Genomic DNA, 19,672 nt, shown 5'->3' on the forward strand with positions numbered 1-19,672 from the left:
ATGCGTTGGTGGGATGGTTGGGTAGGTGGATTTGGGTGCGTGCCAGGAAGGGGAAAGTTACTGGAAATCGTGAAAATGCCGAGATATTGCGTGGATTATTAAAGTAACTATGAATTAGGGGTATTGAAGAAAGGTTTGCGCTGGTTGGGTGATTGCCAGAGAAGAAATAGTTATTAGAAATCGCAAAAATAGAGATATTGCGTGGATTATTAATGTAACTATGAATTCGGGATATTGAAGGGTTGGCGCTGGTTGTCTGACTGTGAGGAAAGAAAGAAAGGCTGGAAGGAGCAAAAAGAAAATTAAAGGAAGGAAAAAATGAAAGATATTGGGTGGATCATAACAAGGAATTAGGGGTACTGAAGAAGGCTTTGCACTGGTTGGGTGACTGTTAGGAAGGAAAGAGTCACTGGAAATCGCAAAAAAGAGAAGATTATAATTGCATAGACATTTGAACTCGATATTAACAAGGGATACTGAAGCAGAGTCACACGGTGTTTGAAATGATTGACTGCCATGAAAGAAAGACTGAAGAAGGAAGTAAAAAGAGTAGTTAAGGGGAAAAAAGAGGAAGACATTACGTAGATTATTAAGGTAACTATGAATAAGGGGTATTGAAGAAGGTACTCAGGCTGGATTGGTGACTGAAAGAGAAGAAAGACTGGAAAAAGAAAAGTAAAAAAAAGTTAAAGGAAAGTGTAAAGAAGTAAAAAGACTAGTTAAGGGATAAAAAGAGGAAGACATTACGTAGATTATTAAGGTAACTATGAATAAGGGGTATTGAAGAAGGGACTCAGGCTGGATTGGTGACTGAAAGAGAAGAAAGACTGGAAAAAGAAAAGTAAAAAAAAGTTAAAGGAAAGTGTAAAGAAGTAAAAAGAGAAAGTCATGCGTAGACGTTTGAATAGCAGATTAACAAGAGATAGTGAGTAAGAGTCTTGCAATGTTTGGGTGACTGCCAGTGAAGGAAAGAATGACGAAATAATCAGAAACAAATCATTGCACAGATGTTGAAAGTAAATATGAAAACGTGGCAATCTAAAAGCCATGCCAAGTTAGGTAATACAGAATAGATTAAAGTTAGCAGTGAATAAATGAGAGTAAAAGTATTTAGCCGTTGTTTGGAAGACTGCCAAGAGAAAAATAATATTGAAGAAAGAGAAAGGAAGAAGAGGAGGAGGGTGAGAAAGAGAGGGCATAAAGGAGAGAGTAACAAACGTGGAAGAGGGGGAGGAGGGAAGGGACTGGAATTGATAGGAAAAAACGTATTGGCGAAACGTTTGAAGTAGGAAAAATGAGTACATGGAAGTTATTGAAAGATTGATTAGGCTTTCGTAACACCCAAAAATTTCCTTAAATAGTTATCACTCCTCTGTTACTAGAATTGCGATGTAGAAAGAAGGATTATCGAGACTTAAGAAATTAATATAGAGAAGTGGAAGTTATTGAAGGATTTATTAGGCTTCCGTAACAGCCAAAATCTTCCTTATATGGTTATCACTCCTCTGCTTCTAGAATTGAGATGTAGAAGGAAGTATTACCGAGACTATAGGAATTAATATACGTAGGTAGATAAAAGATGTTATTGAAGGTTATTGTAGACTTCATAACAGCTAAAAAAAATTCCTTATATAGTTATCACTCCTCTGCTTCTAGAATTGAGATGTAGAAGGAAGTATTACCGAGACTATAGAAATTAATATACGTAGGTAGATAAAAGATGTTATTGAAGGTTATTGTAGACTTCCATAACGCCTAAAAAAATTCCTTATATAGTTATCACTTCTGCTTCTAGAATTGAGATGTAGAAGGAAGTATTACCGAGACTATAGAAATTAATATACGTAGGTAGATAATTGGATGTTATCGAAGGTTATTGTAGACTTTCGTAACGGCTAAATACTTGCTTATATAGTTGCCATTCGTCCGTTAGTGGAATAGAGATGTGAAAAAATTATTGCCGAGACTAGGAATTAATATGGATAAGTAAAGCTATTGAAGGTCCTATTAGGAATTCATAACAGCTTAATACTCGTCTGTTACTGGAATCAAGATATAGAAGGAAGTATTGCAGAGACTTTAAAAATTAATATAGATAAGTGATAGCTATTGAAGGTCCTATTAGGAATTCATAACAGCTTAATACTCGTCTGTTACTGGAATCAAGATATAGAAGGAAGTATTGCAGAGACTTTAGAAATTAATATAGATAAGTGATAGCTATTGAAGGTCCTATTAGGGATTCACAATAGCCAAGAACTCGCTTAGCAGTCAATCCTCTATTACTAGAATCGAGTTGGAATCCACTTCTATATTTGAGCATCAGAAAGAATTGAAACCTAATACCTGATTGAGAGAGAGAGAGAGAGAGAGAGAGAGAGAGAGAATAGCCATTGTGAATCATGGCCTCTAGACAAGCAAGGTCATCTGCTTTCTCTCTCTCTCTCTCTCACCACTTAATACCCACTCCATGTCTCAGATCTTATCCTCTCATTACCACACGCCGAGCCTAGCATCGCAAAGTTATTAAGTGGGGGAGAACGGGCTATCAATCTATGTATATCCCTTTGGTAGGCTATTGGTTGAGGCCGCGAAGTGATGTTTTCGTTCTTTTTTGCGATTCATGAAGGTTTTAATCGTCAGGAGTTAGAGATTAAGGATTGATAAGCTAGTTGGGGCCGGAACAGATCCATCTATATTCCTTTGATAGCCTATTGGTTGAGTTTTTGATCGTGTCAGGAGATTAGATTAAGGATTGATAAGCTAGTTGGGGCCGGAACAGATCCATCTATATTCCTTTGATAGCCTATTGGTTGAGGCCGCGAAGTGATGTTTTCGTTCTTTGCGATTCATGAAGGTTTTAATCGTCAGGAGTTAGAGATTAAGGATTGATAAGCTAGGTTGAGGTCAGAATGGGCAATCTGTCTATTAGTTAGGGCCGCGAAGTGATGTTTTCGTCTTTAGTTTTACGTTATTTGAGATCCCCGAAGATTGTGATCGTCAGGAGTTGGAAATTAATGAGAAGTTAGCTATTTGAGGTCAGAAAGGGCCATCTGTCTATTGGTTGAGGCTACGAAGTAATGTTTTCGTCCTTAGTTTTACGTTATTTGAGATCCCCAAAGGTTGTGATTGTCAGAAGTTGGAGATTAATAAGAAGTTAGCTATTTGAGGTCAGAAAGGGCCATCTGTCTATTAGTTAAGGCTACGAAGTTATGTTTTCGTCTTTAGTTTTACGTTATTTGCAATCCCCGAAGGTTATGATTATCAGGGGCTTGAGATTAACAATAGCGAGGTCTTAAAATCCACACCACACGTTATAGTCAAAATTTTTTAGCAAGCAACTCATTCATAGACGTGATGAGAATACTGAATTAGGCCCAAGACTTAGTACGCATCCCAACTCCATCCTTTTATGTTTTACGAGCGGCTGATTCAAGGCGAGGAAGAGAAAGAAAGAAAAGAAAAAAACCGAACCTCCACTCTAAGCACTTAAGACGAGTAAAAGGAATGCCGGGCTAAGAGAGAGAGAGAGCGAGACGGCTGTGGGATGCATATTATTGGCGCACGGAGGTGGATATATAAGGAAGAGGTCACCCGGCGATGTTGGAGGATGCAAGAGTGAAAGTGTGGTACCGACCGAGCAAGCGTGTGACAGAGTGGTGTAGTGAAGGGTGCAGTGTTTACCCCGAGGCACCCCGCGGAGGAGACGATTGGGACGGAGACATGAAAGCTATCAGGGAGCCAGCAACTTAGCTATTCCCACTCTTGAACGGGGCAGGTTACATTAGGTTAGGTTAAGTGTACATGATGATTGGGACGGGGACATGAGAGCTACCTAAGGGCTGGCAACTTAGCTATTCCCACTCTTGAACGGGGCACGCTAGGTTTGGTTAGGGTAGGGTATGTTTGGTTAGGTTAGGGTAGGGTAGGCTTGGTTAGGTTAAATTAGGGTATGGAAGGGTATGTTTGGTTAGGGTAGGGTAGGCTTGGTTAGGTTAGGTTAGGTTAGGGTAGGGAAGGGTATGTTTGGTTAGGGTACGGTAGGGTAGGTTTGGTTAGGGTACGGTACGGTATGTTAGGTTAGATCTGATAGCCATGTACGGTAATTTTGAGTGTGAATGACGATGAAGGAGTGAGAATACCTACTTCCAGAACACCTCATGGTTAGTTTCGAAGCCATAACCGAGAAAGTGAAAACATGCGGGCGGGCGAAGAGGAGGCGCTAACGGAGACGAGAGAGCTAGTGGGTGGCGGTCAAGGGATGTGGGAATGACGAAAGGGTTGAATTAGTTTAGAACCGCAGTATAAATTAATGTTGTCACACTCAGTTAGGAGAATGAGAAGTAATGCAGGACAAGGGTTAGCTATTTTTAGACCGTGAGTGTGTGCGTGTCCCTATACAAACAAAAACACTTGAATCCGAGGAATGCTGAGCTCCTTGACGGCGGAAATGACATAATCCTCCCTTTTGGGCGTCGGGCACCTCTAAAATTCATGTTGCGACAGCGTTAGACTCGGCATCCAGTAAGTGATTCATGGTGCGGCGAGCGAGAAAGTAAGAGTGACGGTCATGCTGGTAATATGAGCATCGAGGGTGGTGATTGTGATGGTGGCGAGGAGGGGGAGGTCAGGAGTCCATTCTTAGTAGTACCGGCTGCGTGTGTGTCAAGATTGATGGCTCAGCGCCGTGTTTGTGAATCCATGCAGTAATGTTAACGGTCAAGGCAGTTGCTAGATGTAGAACTTTTCCTTGGGTGCAGCCGTCTAGTACTGAGCAGCGGTGGGCAGTTGAGTAGCCACACCAGGCACGTAGACGGACACTCTGACTTGTCGTAGTAATGTAACGGTGCGAGGGTTTGAGCTGCGATGATCAATGTTGCGCGTCGCTTCATGGCTCGTGCTCCAGGTTGCATCTGAACCAAACAGAGGGTGAGAGTGAAGACTACGTAATGTGGAATGGTGTCTGGGCAGGGCAGGCAGGGCAGGCGGGGCAGGCCGGGGCGGGGTGGGGGAGGAGCGAGCGTGGGCTGCGAGGCGGGGTGCTCTGGACTGGAGCCCACCACTAACCGAATAAGGCTACGAGCCGGACGACCCTCACCTACTGCTGAGGCCCGTCACCAACGCCAGCACGCCAGCCAGCCACGCTATCAAACCTCCACGATAGGGCTTTTAGCGGCACCGAGTGGGACATAACACCCATACAGCCTGTCACCCTACTAAACACTTATAACACGAGGGCATAACGAAATATCAGCCTCTGTTCGTAATAAAGAGATCGGTCCTCAAGGCGGGAGGTCACATTCACCTTGCAGGTAATAAAAAGCTTAGTTTTCTTTTTGGTTGAGTTTCCTTTTTGGCTTTTATCGCCTTGCCTGTCGCCGGAGAGTGGATGACGGTGCAGAAGCCTCCAGTGCTTGGCTTAGTGCGCGTTAGAGACCATCCATCAAGAAGGTCGCGATTGAAGGGCTTGGAACCATGAGAGTGGACGCGTGTGTGTGGGCGGGAGTGAACAGATGTCAGTGGGAGTAGACGGCCCGGCCAGCTGTCGACGCCCACCGCCTAACAGTGTCCTCGTATTCTCATTCTTTCCGTCTTTTGTATATACTTTGTGGAGGGAGGTTCGCCTTATACAGCACACGGAGGGGGAGGCTGATGTTGTGACTGGCTGATGGGCCTCGGCGGCGGACAAGGACATGTTAATTGTTATGCAGGAAATGATGATCGGTAATGTGGGCGTTGCTCGTCTCGCAGGCCTTAGCGACACCCTCTTATCCTCGGCCTGTGACGTCACGGGGTGTGGGCGGGTACTCAGACATCGCTCCACCCACATTTACATCATTACAAACCGCCATGTGGCCTCCGTTGCTTATTTCTGGCGTGTTTAAATGGAAGATGACGCCATATTAACGCCTTGTTTACGAAATGGCCGCGTGTTAGCAAGGACACTGGGTAGAACGGGGCTATAGCGAAGCAGGTGTGTGGGCGAGAGTGGGCGGAGTCTAGGACGTGTGTGTGCCCAGCCAAGGCGGGGCTCCACCAACCAGCGCGTAGATCCTCAGTCTGGCAGGCGGAGGAGCACGGTGCCCAGCCTTCCCTCAGTACCCTGACAACTCCTAAACACCTGTGCTGGAAGGGTCGGCGCCGCCACGAGCATCTGGCGGCTATCGGCGGTGGTTAGCGGGGCGCGAGTGCGTGGCTTTGGTGAGCGTCGCGGCCGGGTGTGGAGAACGGCGGAAAGAATTGAAGGAGAGTGAAGTGAAGGGAGGTCGAGATGATACTTGAAACATAATCTCACGTATACCCTCCAAGAAAGGCTCGTAGTATTAGTGAGGCGGTGTTTACACAAGGATGGAGCGCAGCAGCCTAGTGGGAGGGGGGTGGGGCGGCGGCGGCGGCACCAGCTCCTTCACCTCCCACATCACATCCTCCAGCGTCGCTCACTCCTCCTCAAGTTCCTTTACAAGTTTTAGATCAAGTTCCCAGACGTCAAGTTCCACGTCGTGTAGTTCGAACCTGGTGAGCTTTGGCGAGTCGCGTTCTTCTTCCTTAAAGAGCGACGCCCCCCGCCAGCGTGCGTCCGTCGTCAGCGCGGGGGGGCGCCAGGCGGGGCCCTCCACTCTGCCCGGGGTGTTTGGGCCTGAACCCAGTGCCCCCCGCCCACTCGCCCCTTCCGCCAGCCCACTCAGCGCCACACACTCAAGGTCAACCACGAGACGATGGAGCAACACGGAAGCCGATACCAAGCACACCAATAGCCTAAGGAGCTCAAACACCCACAAAGCAACCACTACCAGATCGAGTGTGTCTAAATCCAGCACCAACACTACCACGTCTAAGTCACAAGGCACGAACACGAAGTCCACGAAAGTGATTGCTTCCTCTAAGCCCAGTGCGGCGAAGAGCGATCAAGACACGGCGCCGAAGCCAACGAAACCGAACCCGACGAAGCCAAGTGATGTGTCGAGTAAAACCAAAACCGAAACGACGAATAGACACAACCAGACCCCCGCAGAGGCCCGTACGTCACCCTCGTCAGGCCCGTCCAGCACTCGAGGGACGCAGACGAGCAAGAAAACGATCAAAGTCACCTCGGCTAAACTTTCACGTACTCGCGACCCCCAGCCAGGCGCCACGTCGAGCCCCGGAGGTAGCAAAGAGCGGCGGGAAGTAGAGCACGGGGACCCCAGGGTACGCCATGGGGAGACTACCAAGAAGGGCGAGCGTTCCGTGACCGCCATCCACAATGTAAGTGTTCCTAGGCGATCGGTACGCGTTAGGGAAGAGAGCTAAATAGGCGGTCATGTTGTGAAGGTTTGCTAGACATTCTCACCCGCCATGTTTGTGTGGGGGGGAGGCGGGGGAGGTGTGTGTGTGTGTGTGTGTGTGTGTTTAGGGAATTTAAAGCATAATCGTAGTCTCCGAGCGAAGATTACCATGTTTAGGGCGGGGACACAAGGCAGCGTGTGGTTTGAATCTTCACTTTCGCCCTAATATAGATTTTACGAGTATTTGAAGGGCGTAGCAGCGGAGCATAGAAACAACACTATGATATGCACCTGTTACTTCACAATGAATAGGTAGAAACACTGCCAGACTGGAATGTTTAACTGAATGGATACGTGTGAGAGGGGTGGCGGAGCGGGTGCGGGCCAGACAGCTTGGCGCCAACCTACCCGCGCTCTCTCCCCTCAGGACTGATAAGATAGATGGGTCCGCGGGGGCTGGGTGGAGATGCGCTGTTTTTTATCACTCTCCCTTAAAAGTGACCATAAATAAGAGTTAGATACCTTATACCTCACTGGCCTTCAACCTCGGTACAGATTAAGGGTTGTCTTGTGCCTCACGGTCCTCCTGGTAGTGTCGTGCCTCGTGTGTTGATCATCGCTCTCTCCCACAGTTCCAGCTGGAGGACTTGTCCCCCGTGAGCCTCGAGAAGACCTTCCGCACGGAGCTCAACCTACCAGACTCCCACCATGACTATTCCGCCCCCGTCATCCTCGAGTAAGTGGGAGAGACTCGTAATACTAAACACGTGTATTATAAATTGTCGATCTTGAAGTACATTGTGACATTTATTGCATTGAGATACCTTCCAAGGGGTAGGAACGTGACTTAACGGTGTGTAGTATTATGTCATGTGCTTTCGTCCACCTTCTGACCTCCATCTTCTGCAGGGATGAAGACAATGAATTCCGAGCCAAATCCGAGGCCCACGTGACCGTCACCAGCGGCCACGCGCCCGTCCAGCGCCGCACGTCGGCCACGCAGCTCCTTGACACGGGCAGCGCGGTGGACGGGAGCGTGACCGCCACCACCACCACCCTGGCGGGCTCCTCCCTCCAGGTCACCACCACCACGTCCACCCGGCGCCAGGCTTCCGCCGTGGCGGCGTCGGGGGCCGCCGAGGCTCACATTGTGCACCCCGTCTCAGGTGATAGACTAACCCTGCACGAGGCCATGGTGGGGGCGCTGGTGGACCTCACCTCTGCCACTTTTATTCACCCAACCACCCAGGAGAAAATTTCCCTCTCTGAGGCTGCCGAGCGCGGGTACGTGAATCCCGCGCTGCTGCAGCACCTCGAGACGCCCTGTGGCATTGTTGACCCCGCCACGGGCAAGGAGCTGACCCTGTTGGAGGCCAGCAGGCAGGGTCTGTACAGCCCCGAGGAGGGCTCCTTTAAGGACCCCACCACAGGCCAGCTGCTGGCACCCGAGGACGCCGCTAAGCTTGGGTTCGTCATCCTGGAGAAGGTAAGCTTTTTCACCCAGCTTTGTGTGCCGGTGGTGGCTACGCTCACTCTTTACGATGCCATAGTTGAGGGCCATGTCAATGTGCGTACGGGAGAGTTCACCGTCCCCGCCTCAGGAGAAAAGATTCCATTGACTCAAGCCTTTGCCAAGGGCTACATATCCGCTGAACCGACGCCCGTAGCGACGAGTGGAGTGTCTCTTTCAGAAGCCATCAGTCAGGGCTTCATAGACAACTACTCCGGTCAGGCCGTAGACAGGAACTCCGGGAACAAGTACACCTTAGACGAGGCCATACAGAAGGGACTGTTGGCCTCGCACGTTCGTGAGGTTGTGAACGCGGACACGGGATGTAAACTCACGGTGTCGGAAGCAATCAAGGACGGCGTGCTGGACGTGACGGCTGGACGCTACGTCAACAATGTGACCGGGAAAAAGCTGCAGTTTTCAGAGGCTGTGGAGCAACAACTGATTTGCCGGCCGTTCACCCTGAAGGACTGCAGCGACCTCAAGCTTCTGGACAGTAAGGGAGAGATCCAAGACCCACAGATCAAGGACCACATTCCACTCCTAGAAGCCGTTGGAAAGGGAATCGTTGATGTGGAATTGAAGTCTGTGAAGGACGCAGCCAGCAAGACGCTGCTCACCCTGCCCGAGGCCTTCATGTTCTCGGTGCTGCTGCCGGAGGGGAAGTACCGCAACACCGAGACGGGCGAAGTGATGAGCCTCCTGGACGCCGTCAACAAGGGCCTCATCACCTCCGTGTCCACCAAGACCATATTTGACATCGACGGCATCAAGGACCCTGAGTCTGGGGATTACATCAGCTTCAAGGTGGCCTTACAGAAGGGCATTATTGATACCCAGAGCGGCATGTTCGTGGACCCGCGCACAGGAACCACCATGACCCTGGAGGAGGCCGTGCAGGCAAAGCGCATTCAGCCTCAGATCCTCGAGACCCTGAAGATGAATATTGGAATGTTCGACTCAGATGGGAAGGAGATGAATGTTGTTGAGGCTGTGCTGGGTGGCTGCCTGGACCCCAACACAGGCCAGGTGCTGGACCCCAAGACTGGCCAGTCCGTGGCTCTGGAGGACGCCGTCAGGAGGAACATTATCACCCCGGAGGGAGCGGCCACACTCCGAGGCTTGCTCAGCGTCACCGTGACAACCGCCACCATCACCAAGACCATCAAGAGGTATGTGACCGTCAAGAGCACCGGCGTCCTCACCACAGAGTCGAGAGTCACCCTGCAGGAGGCCAAGGAGAGAGGCCTCATCAATGAAGCCCAGGGCACCTTCCAGGACCCTGAGAGTGGGGCGACGCTACCCCTGGAGGAGGCCATTGAGAAGGGTCTGGTTACACTATCAACAGAGTGGCCAGCAGCCCTTCCTGTCGGCCGCACCTCACTGGAGTCCCCAACCAGAGAGACAACCAAGCGTCACCTCTCCCCTGACAAGCCTCACAGCCCCATCAAGGCACCAAGGAAGAGTTTGACGCCTGAAGACGAAATGTTGATCAAGGCGCCAGAGAAGCCAGTGAGGCGAGGGAGTGGGTCTGTGTCCCCTGATAAGGCTGAGGGAAGGACATCACCCATAAAGACGAGCCGCCCAACCTCACCGGAGAAGAAAACTCCACCCAAGACTCCAGAAAGGAAAAGCTCCCTCAAAAAATCAAGCCGTCCAACTTCGCCATCCAAGTCGCCTGTGAAAGACTCCACACAGCTTGAGCCAATGGACACCTCAGGCTCACCAACCAAGCTCAGGCCAGACACACTATTCGAGGCACAGAATGGCTCTAAGGAAGGCTCCCCGGTCAAGTCTCTCCACGAGTCTCCCTCCAAGACCCCCAGCACACAGCAAACATCACCATCCACACTGTCGAGAGAAACATCCCCAATAAAGTCGTTTGGCTCTCGGCCAGACTCGCCCATGAAGTCAAGTGGCATTGGACCGGAGTCTCCTCTGAAAACCGACGAGTCCATGCCAACGTCTCCTGAAAAAGGGATGGCGAAGGATCAAATCATGTCCCCGGAGAGGCCGCCAAGGAAGGGCAAGGGCATCAAGTCCCCAGCTGACTCCGTGGACAGCGCCATGGGGATTGTGGACGACCTGGACATGACCTCCTCTGGGGCGTCCCTCACCGGCTCCACCAGTGCCTTCACCGAGAGCTACTCCATAAGGACTCGAACACTTGAGTTGCCCCCAGACGGTTGGTACCTGAAGGAAGCCATTGAGGAGAAGCTTTATGATCCAGTGATGGGCTTGTTCACTATACCAGGAACGGACAGGCTGGTCAGCTTTGAGGAGTGCGTGAAGATAGGCATCATCGACCCCACCTCTGCAGAAGCCGTTGACCCTAAGAGTGGAAGGAGGATCTCGCTCATAAGGGCTATAGAAAAGGGGGTCTTGGATTGCACTGGAAGATACCCGGATGAGCACAACACCGAAAGAAAACTCACCATGAAGGAAGCGATCACCAAGCAGTTTGTCATCCTGAAGGACCGCACGGAGGTGATGGAGCAGCCATCAAGTCGCGTCATCCATATCACCAGCGTGGAGGGGCAGCCAGATAAGGTGCAGGTGTGTGGCGGCGAGGGCGAGGTAGCCAGCACCTTCACGGAAATCAAGACGAACGAACCCGCTGTGGATGACACACACGTGGAGATCAAACCAGGGATGACCTTCCACCCGACCGAAGGGAACATCCACTGTGAAGACGGGTCGGTTATGGATGTGGTCACTGCTGTCAAGGAGGGGAAAATCCAACCCACGGGAGTCAAGGTTCGGGATCCCTACTCTGGCCGCGATTTGAACATCAGCGAGGCCATAAGAAAGGGGATCATCGACAAGGATTCCGGCGAGTACAAGGACAAGACTGGACGTAAGCTTTCCCTGACAGACGCCGCCAAGTACGGCATCCTCGGCGTGGCGGCTGTTGTGGGCGCGCCGGTCCTCGCTGGAGTGGCCGCCGCTCAGGCCATCAAGAAGGGCATCAAGAAAATCAAGAAGGTGGACCCCAAGACTGGCGCGGAGATCGTCATTGAAGAGAGCGTGGAGATCATATCCGAGAGTCCCCAAGATGAGGATTCCACACTTCCGGTCGTAGGGAAACACTCTCGGACGACCATCAAGTCCACGACCGTTGTTGAAACCGACATCGTGTTACAAGACCCAACCACAGGAGAGGAAATGTCCCCCGAGGAAGCCATCTCCCGAGGGCTAATCTCTCCTGACGAACTTGAGGAAATCAGGGACTCGGCTCACGGGAAAATTCAGGCTGTCCAGGAAATATCATCATTGGACGAGAGGATCAGAATACAAGAGAAGAAGGAGATCGGACCAATAGAGTTTGACGAGAGTACAGCTGAACCGAAGACAGTCTCCGGTGATGATGTGGAAATGATGGCCGAGCACAGGACGTCACCAGCTAGTCCGGAAAAGACTTCGAGGGAGACATCACCCAAGAAAGCGAGGTCCCCTGTGGCTGAAGATCAACCAGAAAAGGCAACCAGAGAGGTGTCACCCACGAAGGCAAAGTCCCCAGTGGCTGAGGATAAGTCCCCTGCCAGCCCCGAGAAAGTATCGAGAGAGACATCACCCAAGAAAGCAAAGTCCCCAGTGGCTGAGGATAAGTCCCCTGCCAGCCCCGAGAAAGTATCGAGAGAGACATCACCCAAGAAAGCAAAGTCCCCAGTGGCTGAGGATAAGTCTCCCACAAGTCCAGACAGACCATCCAGCAGAGAGACATCACCCAAGAAAGCAAAGTCCCCAGTGGCTGAGGATAAGTCTCCCACAAGTCCAGACAGACCATCCAGCAGAGAGGCTTCACCCAAGAAGGCAAAGTCCCCAGTGTCTGAAGACAAGTCCCCCACAAGTCCAGACAGACCATCCAGCCGAGAGGCTTCACCCAAGAAGGCAAAGTCCCCAGTGTCTGAAGATGAGTCTCCCACAAGTCCAGACAGACCATCCAGCCGAGAGGCTTCACCCAAGAAGGCAAAGTCCCCAGTGTCTGAAGATGAGTCTCCCACAAGTCCAGACAGACCATCCAGCAGAGAGGCATCACCCAAGAAGGCAAAGTCCCCAGTGACCGAAGATAAGTCCCCAGCAAGTCTAGAATCCACTCCATCTAGGGAAACATCGCCTAAGAAAGCAAAGTCCCCTGCAAGTCCGGAATCAAGTCCTTCTAGAGAGACATCACCTACAAAGGCCAAGTCCCCAATGACTGAAGATAAGTCCCCTGCAAGTCTAGAAACATCACCCAAGAAGGCAAAGTCCCCAACAGCTGAAGACAAGTCCCCCACAAGCCCAGACAAAGTATCCAGAGAGTCATCACCCAAGAAGGCCAAGTCCCCTGCCAAGACTCCTCCCTCTGATGTGCCTTCCCTCGGAGAACCAACCGTCGCTGATGTTGATGTTGATGCCAGCGTTCCATCCACGGACAAACCAGATGCCTCCGCCATGCCAAAAGTGCCTGTGGAAACCCCTCAAGGCCTTCCCTCTATGGACACAGAGATGAAGGAAGTGTCTCCAACCAGAGGCTCTCCAGTCAAGGATGAGCGAGTTTCTTCACCGAGGGAGTCTCCAGTGACAGATGAAGGACTGGCGGAGATGAGAGACATATCCCCAGTCAAGGGTGAACCTGTGACGACCTCACCCACCGAAGGCTCTCCAGTAAAGGACATCTCACCACAGCCCATGGACACCACCACAGCGCCAGCAGGGAAAGCTCCAAGCACCCCAAGCAGTCGAGACCGGAGCCCAGAGGAACCTTCCCCAGACCGAAAACTCTCACTCGGGGAACAGACCAGAGAGCGCGTTACAACCGAGCCAAAATTCAGCGTTGCCATTGGACGCGCCAAGTCCCTGCCCAGGTCAACCCACGAGGGCAAGCCAGTCGTGCTGCAGAAGGTGCGCAGGAAATCCATGAAGCCCAAACATGCAGCAACGAAGGGCGTCGTCGATGAGAAGACTGCCTCCCTTCTCGAGGATCTTGGCTCCCTCCGTGGCCCCGCAGGAGAACCCTTGTCCCTTGAGGAAGCCTTGAGACTGAAGCGAGTGGACGGCGACAGTGGAGCAATTGTTGACATCGCGTGTGGTGAGCCTCGCACTATTAACGAGGCCGTCGAGAGTGGCATCCTGGACAGTGCCACAGGGAGCGTTCTTGTGCCCATCGCCAGGAGTGTGACATTACCCGAGGCAGTGTCACAAGGGCTGTTCGACAAGGAGGCTCAGAGATTCATCCATCCCGAGACTGGTGACGTGTTAACTCTCCATGAGGCGATCTTATGTGACATCATTGACCCCGTTTCGCAGATCAAGGACCCGGACTCAAATCAGATTCTCACCTTAGACGAGGCCATCAAGACCGGACTAGTCGACCCTGAATCCAGCCAGGTCAAGACGAAACATGGCTTTGTGACCTTACTGGAAGCCATTGAGATGAACCTGTTTGTGACGAGTGAGGTCGCAAGGGTTGACTGGCTACCTCCACTGGGCATGACCTTCCCTGTCGCCCTAGAGAGAGGACTCGTTGACGCCGATACCAAGGAGATAATTCACCCGGTAACCAGCGACCGCCAGCCATTGAAAAACGCCATCGATAATAACTTCATCCTCGCCCTTCCGTGCCCCATCCGACCCGACAGTGTGCAGGTTACGCAGGCGCTGGAGTGCAAGCTGATCAACACCAATGCCTGCACCTTCACCATCCCAAGCACAGGCGAGGAAGTCCCCGTAGAGAAGGCCGTGGAGAGTGGGATGCTGCAGATCAAACCCATGACGGTCGTTCTGCCTCACGAGCAGGAGGAGGGAGTCACCTTTACGGAAACTGTGACCTCCTACGAAACCATTATCACCAAGACGATTCGGGTGGAGACGAATTACGTGATGGTGAGCGCCACCGAGGTCAAGAACACCAACACCGGAGAGATCATTCCCCTGGAGGAGGCTAAGAAGAGGGGCATCGTGGTTGAGGTTGACACTGAGGAGGAGACGAAGGAGAAACTGACCTTCCGAGAGGCTGTCGAGCAAGGTCATGTGGACTTTTCCAGCGGCACATTCAAGGACCCGGTCACCAATCAGGAAGTGCCGATACAGGAGGCCATCCAGCAGGGCCTTGTCAACCCCACAGAGGCCGCGCCATCCACCGAGGTCACCAGCAAGATCAACATCATGGAAGCGTTCTCCACCATCTACCATGAGAAGTCCGGTAAATTCAAAGACCCGGAATCTGGAACGCTTCTCACACTTGATGAGGCCATGAAGAAGGGCGTGATAGACCCCGATTCCATGGTCTACGACACCAAGAGCGGCGACGCCCTCACCACCAGGGAAGCTGTGGATAAGGGGGTTATTGACGTACAGGCCGGGAACTTCATCGACCCGAAATCCGGGAGCAAAATCAAGGTGAAGGATGCTGTCAAAATGGGACTACTGGCTGTCATCGGGGCTCCGGTTCTCGCTGGGATGGCCGTCAAGGAAGTCATCAAGTGCGCTCGGGAGAAGTCAAAACGTACTCCATCGCCCTCGAAGACCAGAACGACGACCACGGTGATAACTGAGATAATCGAGGAGTACGTCCCCGCCAGAACAGCCGAGGAGATGCTCAGCCGGCCATCCTTACTGCCAGAGGACCAAAGGTGCTTCCCGATCATTGAAGTCGGGCAGAAAATGACCCTAAGGAAGGCCATGGAGGGCGGGTATATCGACGTCGACTCCTGCGTTGTCGTGATGCCGTCGACCGGAGCACGGCAACCCCTGCGACGGGCCGTGGTGGAACGCACCATAACACTCACCTCTGTGATTGAGATCCGCACCCGAACCGAGATTTGGATCATTGAGGAGATCACCATCATCACCGAGGTCATCAGGTCCTTGGATCCTTCAGTCTTGGCAGAGAGAGGAGAGTTCGATCCTAAAGAAGGGAAATTCATGAACCCAGCCACGAAGACTCCAATAACCTTCGATGAGGCTCTGAGGAAAGGTTCACTCAATCCAGATCACACGATGGTCATCGATCCTACCTCAGGAACGGAGGTTACGCTAACACACGCCATCGAGCATGGCATCGTGAACCCAACCACCGGGGAAATAACGGATCCCAAAACCGGGGAGTCAATTCCATTCTTTGAGGCGGTGCAGAAGGATCTCGTGAAGCCCAAGGACAAGAAAGAGCGTAAAAAGGAACTACAGAAACCAGAGACCTCCGTGGGCATGAGTGAGGCCATGACCAGCGGCCTCCTGAAACCCGACAGTGGAATATTTACAAACCCAACCACCGGGGAGAACATGGCCATCGGTGAGGCCATCCAGAGCGGCCTGATTGACCCGGCCTCCATCCATATTGTTGACCCTCATAGTGAGGAAACCATCTCCCTCAAGGAGGCCGTGGAGACTGGCCTTGTGGATCTTGACGCCGCGACCTTCACCGACCCCGAGACTGGGTGTGAGGTGGAGTTTACGGCGGCGCTCGCAAAGGGAATCCTAGTGCCCAAGAGGAGGCCCATGTCACTGGTGGCTGTGGTGAAGAAGGACCTTTATGACCCCAAGACAGGCAAGGTCACGGATACGCTGATGAAGCAGAAGCTGGAGGTGGATGAGGCGGTGAAGCGCGGCATCGTGGAGCCGTTCATCACGCTCTGCAAGGACACCAAGGCCAACAGATACGTGACCCTTGACGAGGCGCTGGACACCGACTTGGTCATATCACAAAATGGGAAGCTGAAGAACACCAAGAAGAACAGCTTCATGACCTTCGACGCAGCGGTGCAGCAGGAGCTCATCGTCACCAAGCGCAAGCCTGTGCCGCTCACCGAGGCCGTGCTGAGCGACATGTACGAGCCTCAGCAGGGCTCATTCTACGACCCGTGCGATGGGGCAGAGTTGACGCTCAACTCGTCCATTTCCTGCAAGCTTGTTGACATCAATCCCTGCCGGGTCAAAGTGAAGGAAGAAGTGTTTACCGTGGGCGAGGCTCTGGACAAGGCCATCCTGGACGGGGAGGCCGGCCAGCTGCTGCAGCCCGAGGTGATGCCCCTGGACCAGGCTGTGAGGCAGGGACACATCGTTGCCTCCGTGGGCTCCCTCGCCCTACAGCAGGTGCTGGAGGACGGCCTCTACGACCCCGAGACTGGCCTCATCACTGTCAACGGTGACCGCCTCACCATCAGGGAAGCCATTGCACAAAACATCATTGATCCCTCCAGCATGTCAGTAAAAGACCCGCGCACGGGAGAGCCGCTCACGCTTGAGGAGGCCATCAAGGTGGGCATCATTGACCCTGAGTCCGGCACCTTCAGGGACCCTGTGACCGGGGCAGACGTCCAGCTGATGGAGGCCCTGGCCAAGGGCATGATAGTTGAAGGGCGCACCAAGTTCACACTGTATCAGGCAGTGGTCAAGGGCCTGTACAGCCCCAGCACAGGCCGTGTCACGGCTCCACTCTCCCAGGACCAGATGACCGTCAGCCGGGCCATCCGCAGCGGCCTGGTGGACCCCAGCACCACCCTGGCCCGGGACCCCGACTCTGAGCAGCTCATGAGCTTCAAGCAGGCCGTCAGCAAGGAGCTGGTGGACACGCGCGCCGGTGTGATGAGGTTTGGGAGGATAAAGAGAGTTAACTTCAAGGACGCCTTTGAGCAAGACTACCTCCTGGAGGCTCACATGCCCATGGCCCTGAGGGACGTCATCATGAAGCAGCTGTACAGCGAGGAGAGCGGCAGGTTCCTGAGCCCCACCACGGGCAGCTGGATCACCCTCACCGAGGCGCTGGTCGTGCAGATGATCGACCCGGACTCAACGCACGTCAAGGACACACAGGCCGGCCGCCTCAAGAAGGTCAACCTCCGGGAGGCCGTCGAGGCCGGCATCGTTGACGGAGAGTCTGCGCTGGTCAAGAATCACCAGACCAGCACCTGGCACACCCTGCTGGAGGCCTACGAGCTGACCCTGATCGTGGACAGCCGCGTGGCCATGTCCCTGCAGCGTGCGCTGCACCAGGGCCTGGTGGACGACGAGCAGGGCCTCATCACGGACGTCAACACCGGACGGAAAATAACGCTCCACGAGGCCATGCGCCGCCTGGTCATCAACCCCAGCCTGCCCTGCTACCTGGACACCACCTCCGGCTCCTGCCTGTCGCTGGTGCAGACCTGCAGGGAAGGAATCATTGACCGCCGCCTCGGCCAGTTCATGGATCCAAAGTCTGGCTGCACTCTGACCCTGATGGACGCCCTTGAGCATGGCATGATCCTGGACATTGACAAGGCGCAGAGTCTGTATGACGCCGTGACCCTGGGCTTCTTCGACCCCAAGACCGGCCGCATGATCCAGCCCAACACCGGCCGAAGACTGACGCTCGCCGACGCCTGCAAGCAGAACATTGTGGACCCAACCGCCTCCATCATCAGGGACTCCACCAAACCAAAGTTCATGAAGCTGCCGGCGGCCGTGACCGAGGGCTACATTGACGATATCAAGGGCAAGTACGTCATGCCAGGCACCAAGGAGGAGATCACCCTTGAGGACGCTGCCAAGCGCTTCCTCATCCTTCCCTCCAAGAGGCCCCTGACCGTGGAGGAGGCGCTGCAGTGCTGCCTCTACTCACCGGACAGCGGGCGCTTCACCGACCCTGCCGTGGGGGACAAGATGGACCTGCAGGAGGCCATCATGCACGGCCTCATTGACGGCAACACATCCGCCCTCAAGAACCCCGCTGACAAGTCCATCAAGAGCATCAGGTCTGCCGTGGAGGACGGGGACATCGACGCTGCCCAAGGCGTCGTCATTCACCCCCAGACCAAGAAGGTATACACCATTGACGTGGCGTTTGAGAAGTGTTTGATTGTGACCGTTAGCAAACCCATCAGCTTCATGCAGGCCGTCAAGCAGGGCTCCATAGACTTTGAGAAGGGCTCGTACACTGATCCAGAGTCAGGCATTCAGTACACCCTGGAGGAAGCTCTTCGGTTTGAGCTGATTGACCCCGACTCTGCCGTCATCAAGGACCCCAACACTGGCCGGTACAAGACCCTCAAGCGTGCCATACAGGAGGGCCTCGTGGACCTCAAGAAGCGTGCGCTGTATGACCCCCAGAGCGGAACACTGAAGACCCTGTGCATCATCTTTGACCAGGGGACGATAGTCTTCCTGAGGGAGCCGCTGTCCTTTGACGAGGCCATTGACAAAGGTCACCTTGACACCGAGACAGGAATGTACACGGATCCAAACTCCAAGGAGGTTCTGAATCTTCAGGAGACGTGCCGCCTGGGGCTCATCGACCCCCAGACGGTGCTGATAAAGAACACACGCTACCGCCAGCTGCTGCAGCCGGCCGAGGCATGCCAGGTGGGCGCGCTGGACGCCGAGGAGGGCAAGGTGCTCAACATGGCCTCAAACCAGCTGCTGACCCTGGCCGCCGCCATCAGCGCCGGCCTGGTGGTCACCCCCCGCCGCGGCCTGGCCCTGCTGGAGGCCCTGGACTATAACCTGTATGACGGGGAGAGCGGCCGCCTGATGAACCCTCACGTCAGGCAGCACATAACCCTGAAGGAGGCGGTGGCGTGCGGCCTGATAGACAACACCACCACCATGGTGAGGTGCCCGGCCCAAGGCACCATCCAGACTATGTGTGACGCTGCGCAGGCCGGCGTGCTGGACGAGCAGGCCGGCGCCGTGGTGCACACTGGGGAGGGCACCCGCTACCCCCTGCCGGAGGCCCGCCGCCTCGGGTACCTCCTCACCGCGCAGGCGCGGGTAAGATGCACCAGTAACAGCGCTTTGGGAATGACACTGCACTCACAGACTCCCCAGGCTAACGCTCTCCTCTATGTATCATAAGTAGTACTCACAGGCTGTACAGTGTACTACTACTGCTACTGCTATACCTTTGTTGGAATGCCCGCACCAGTACTGTTATAACCAC

At 53.2% G+C, this 19,672-nt stretch overlaps 1 protein-coding gene across 45 annotated transcripts in view; it reads left to right on the forward strand.

Moving 5' to 3' along the window:
• Positions 1-19,672, forward strand: part of LOC127006931 (microtubule-actin cross-linking factor 1-like) — a 309,855-nt gene that overhangs the window by 190,936 nt on the left and 99,247 nt on the right. For 43 of the 45 annotated variants that reach the window (XM_050877291.1, XM_050877298.1, XM_050877306.1 and 40 more), the window contains 2 exons: positions 7,898-8,001; positions 8,175-19,503. In XM_050877291.1, the coding sequence (XP_050733248.1) occupies positions 7,898-8,001; positions 8,175-19,503 (11,433 nt within the window). Of the gene's footprint in view, positions 1-6,019; positions 7,246-7,897; positions 8,002-8,174; positions 19,504-19,672 lie in introns of those variants that run through there. The other 2 variants (XM_050877304.1, XM_050877328.1) reach the window with 2 other exon arrangements.

This window comes from Eriocheir sinensis, chromosome 34, assembly GCF_024679095.1.
Source record: "Eriocheir sinensis breed Jianghai 21 chromosome 34, ASM2467909v1, whole genome shotgun sequence".
NCBI lineage: Eukaryota > Metazoa > Arthropoda > Malacostraca > Decapoda > Varunidae > Eriocheir > Eriocheir sinensis.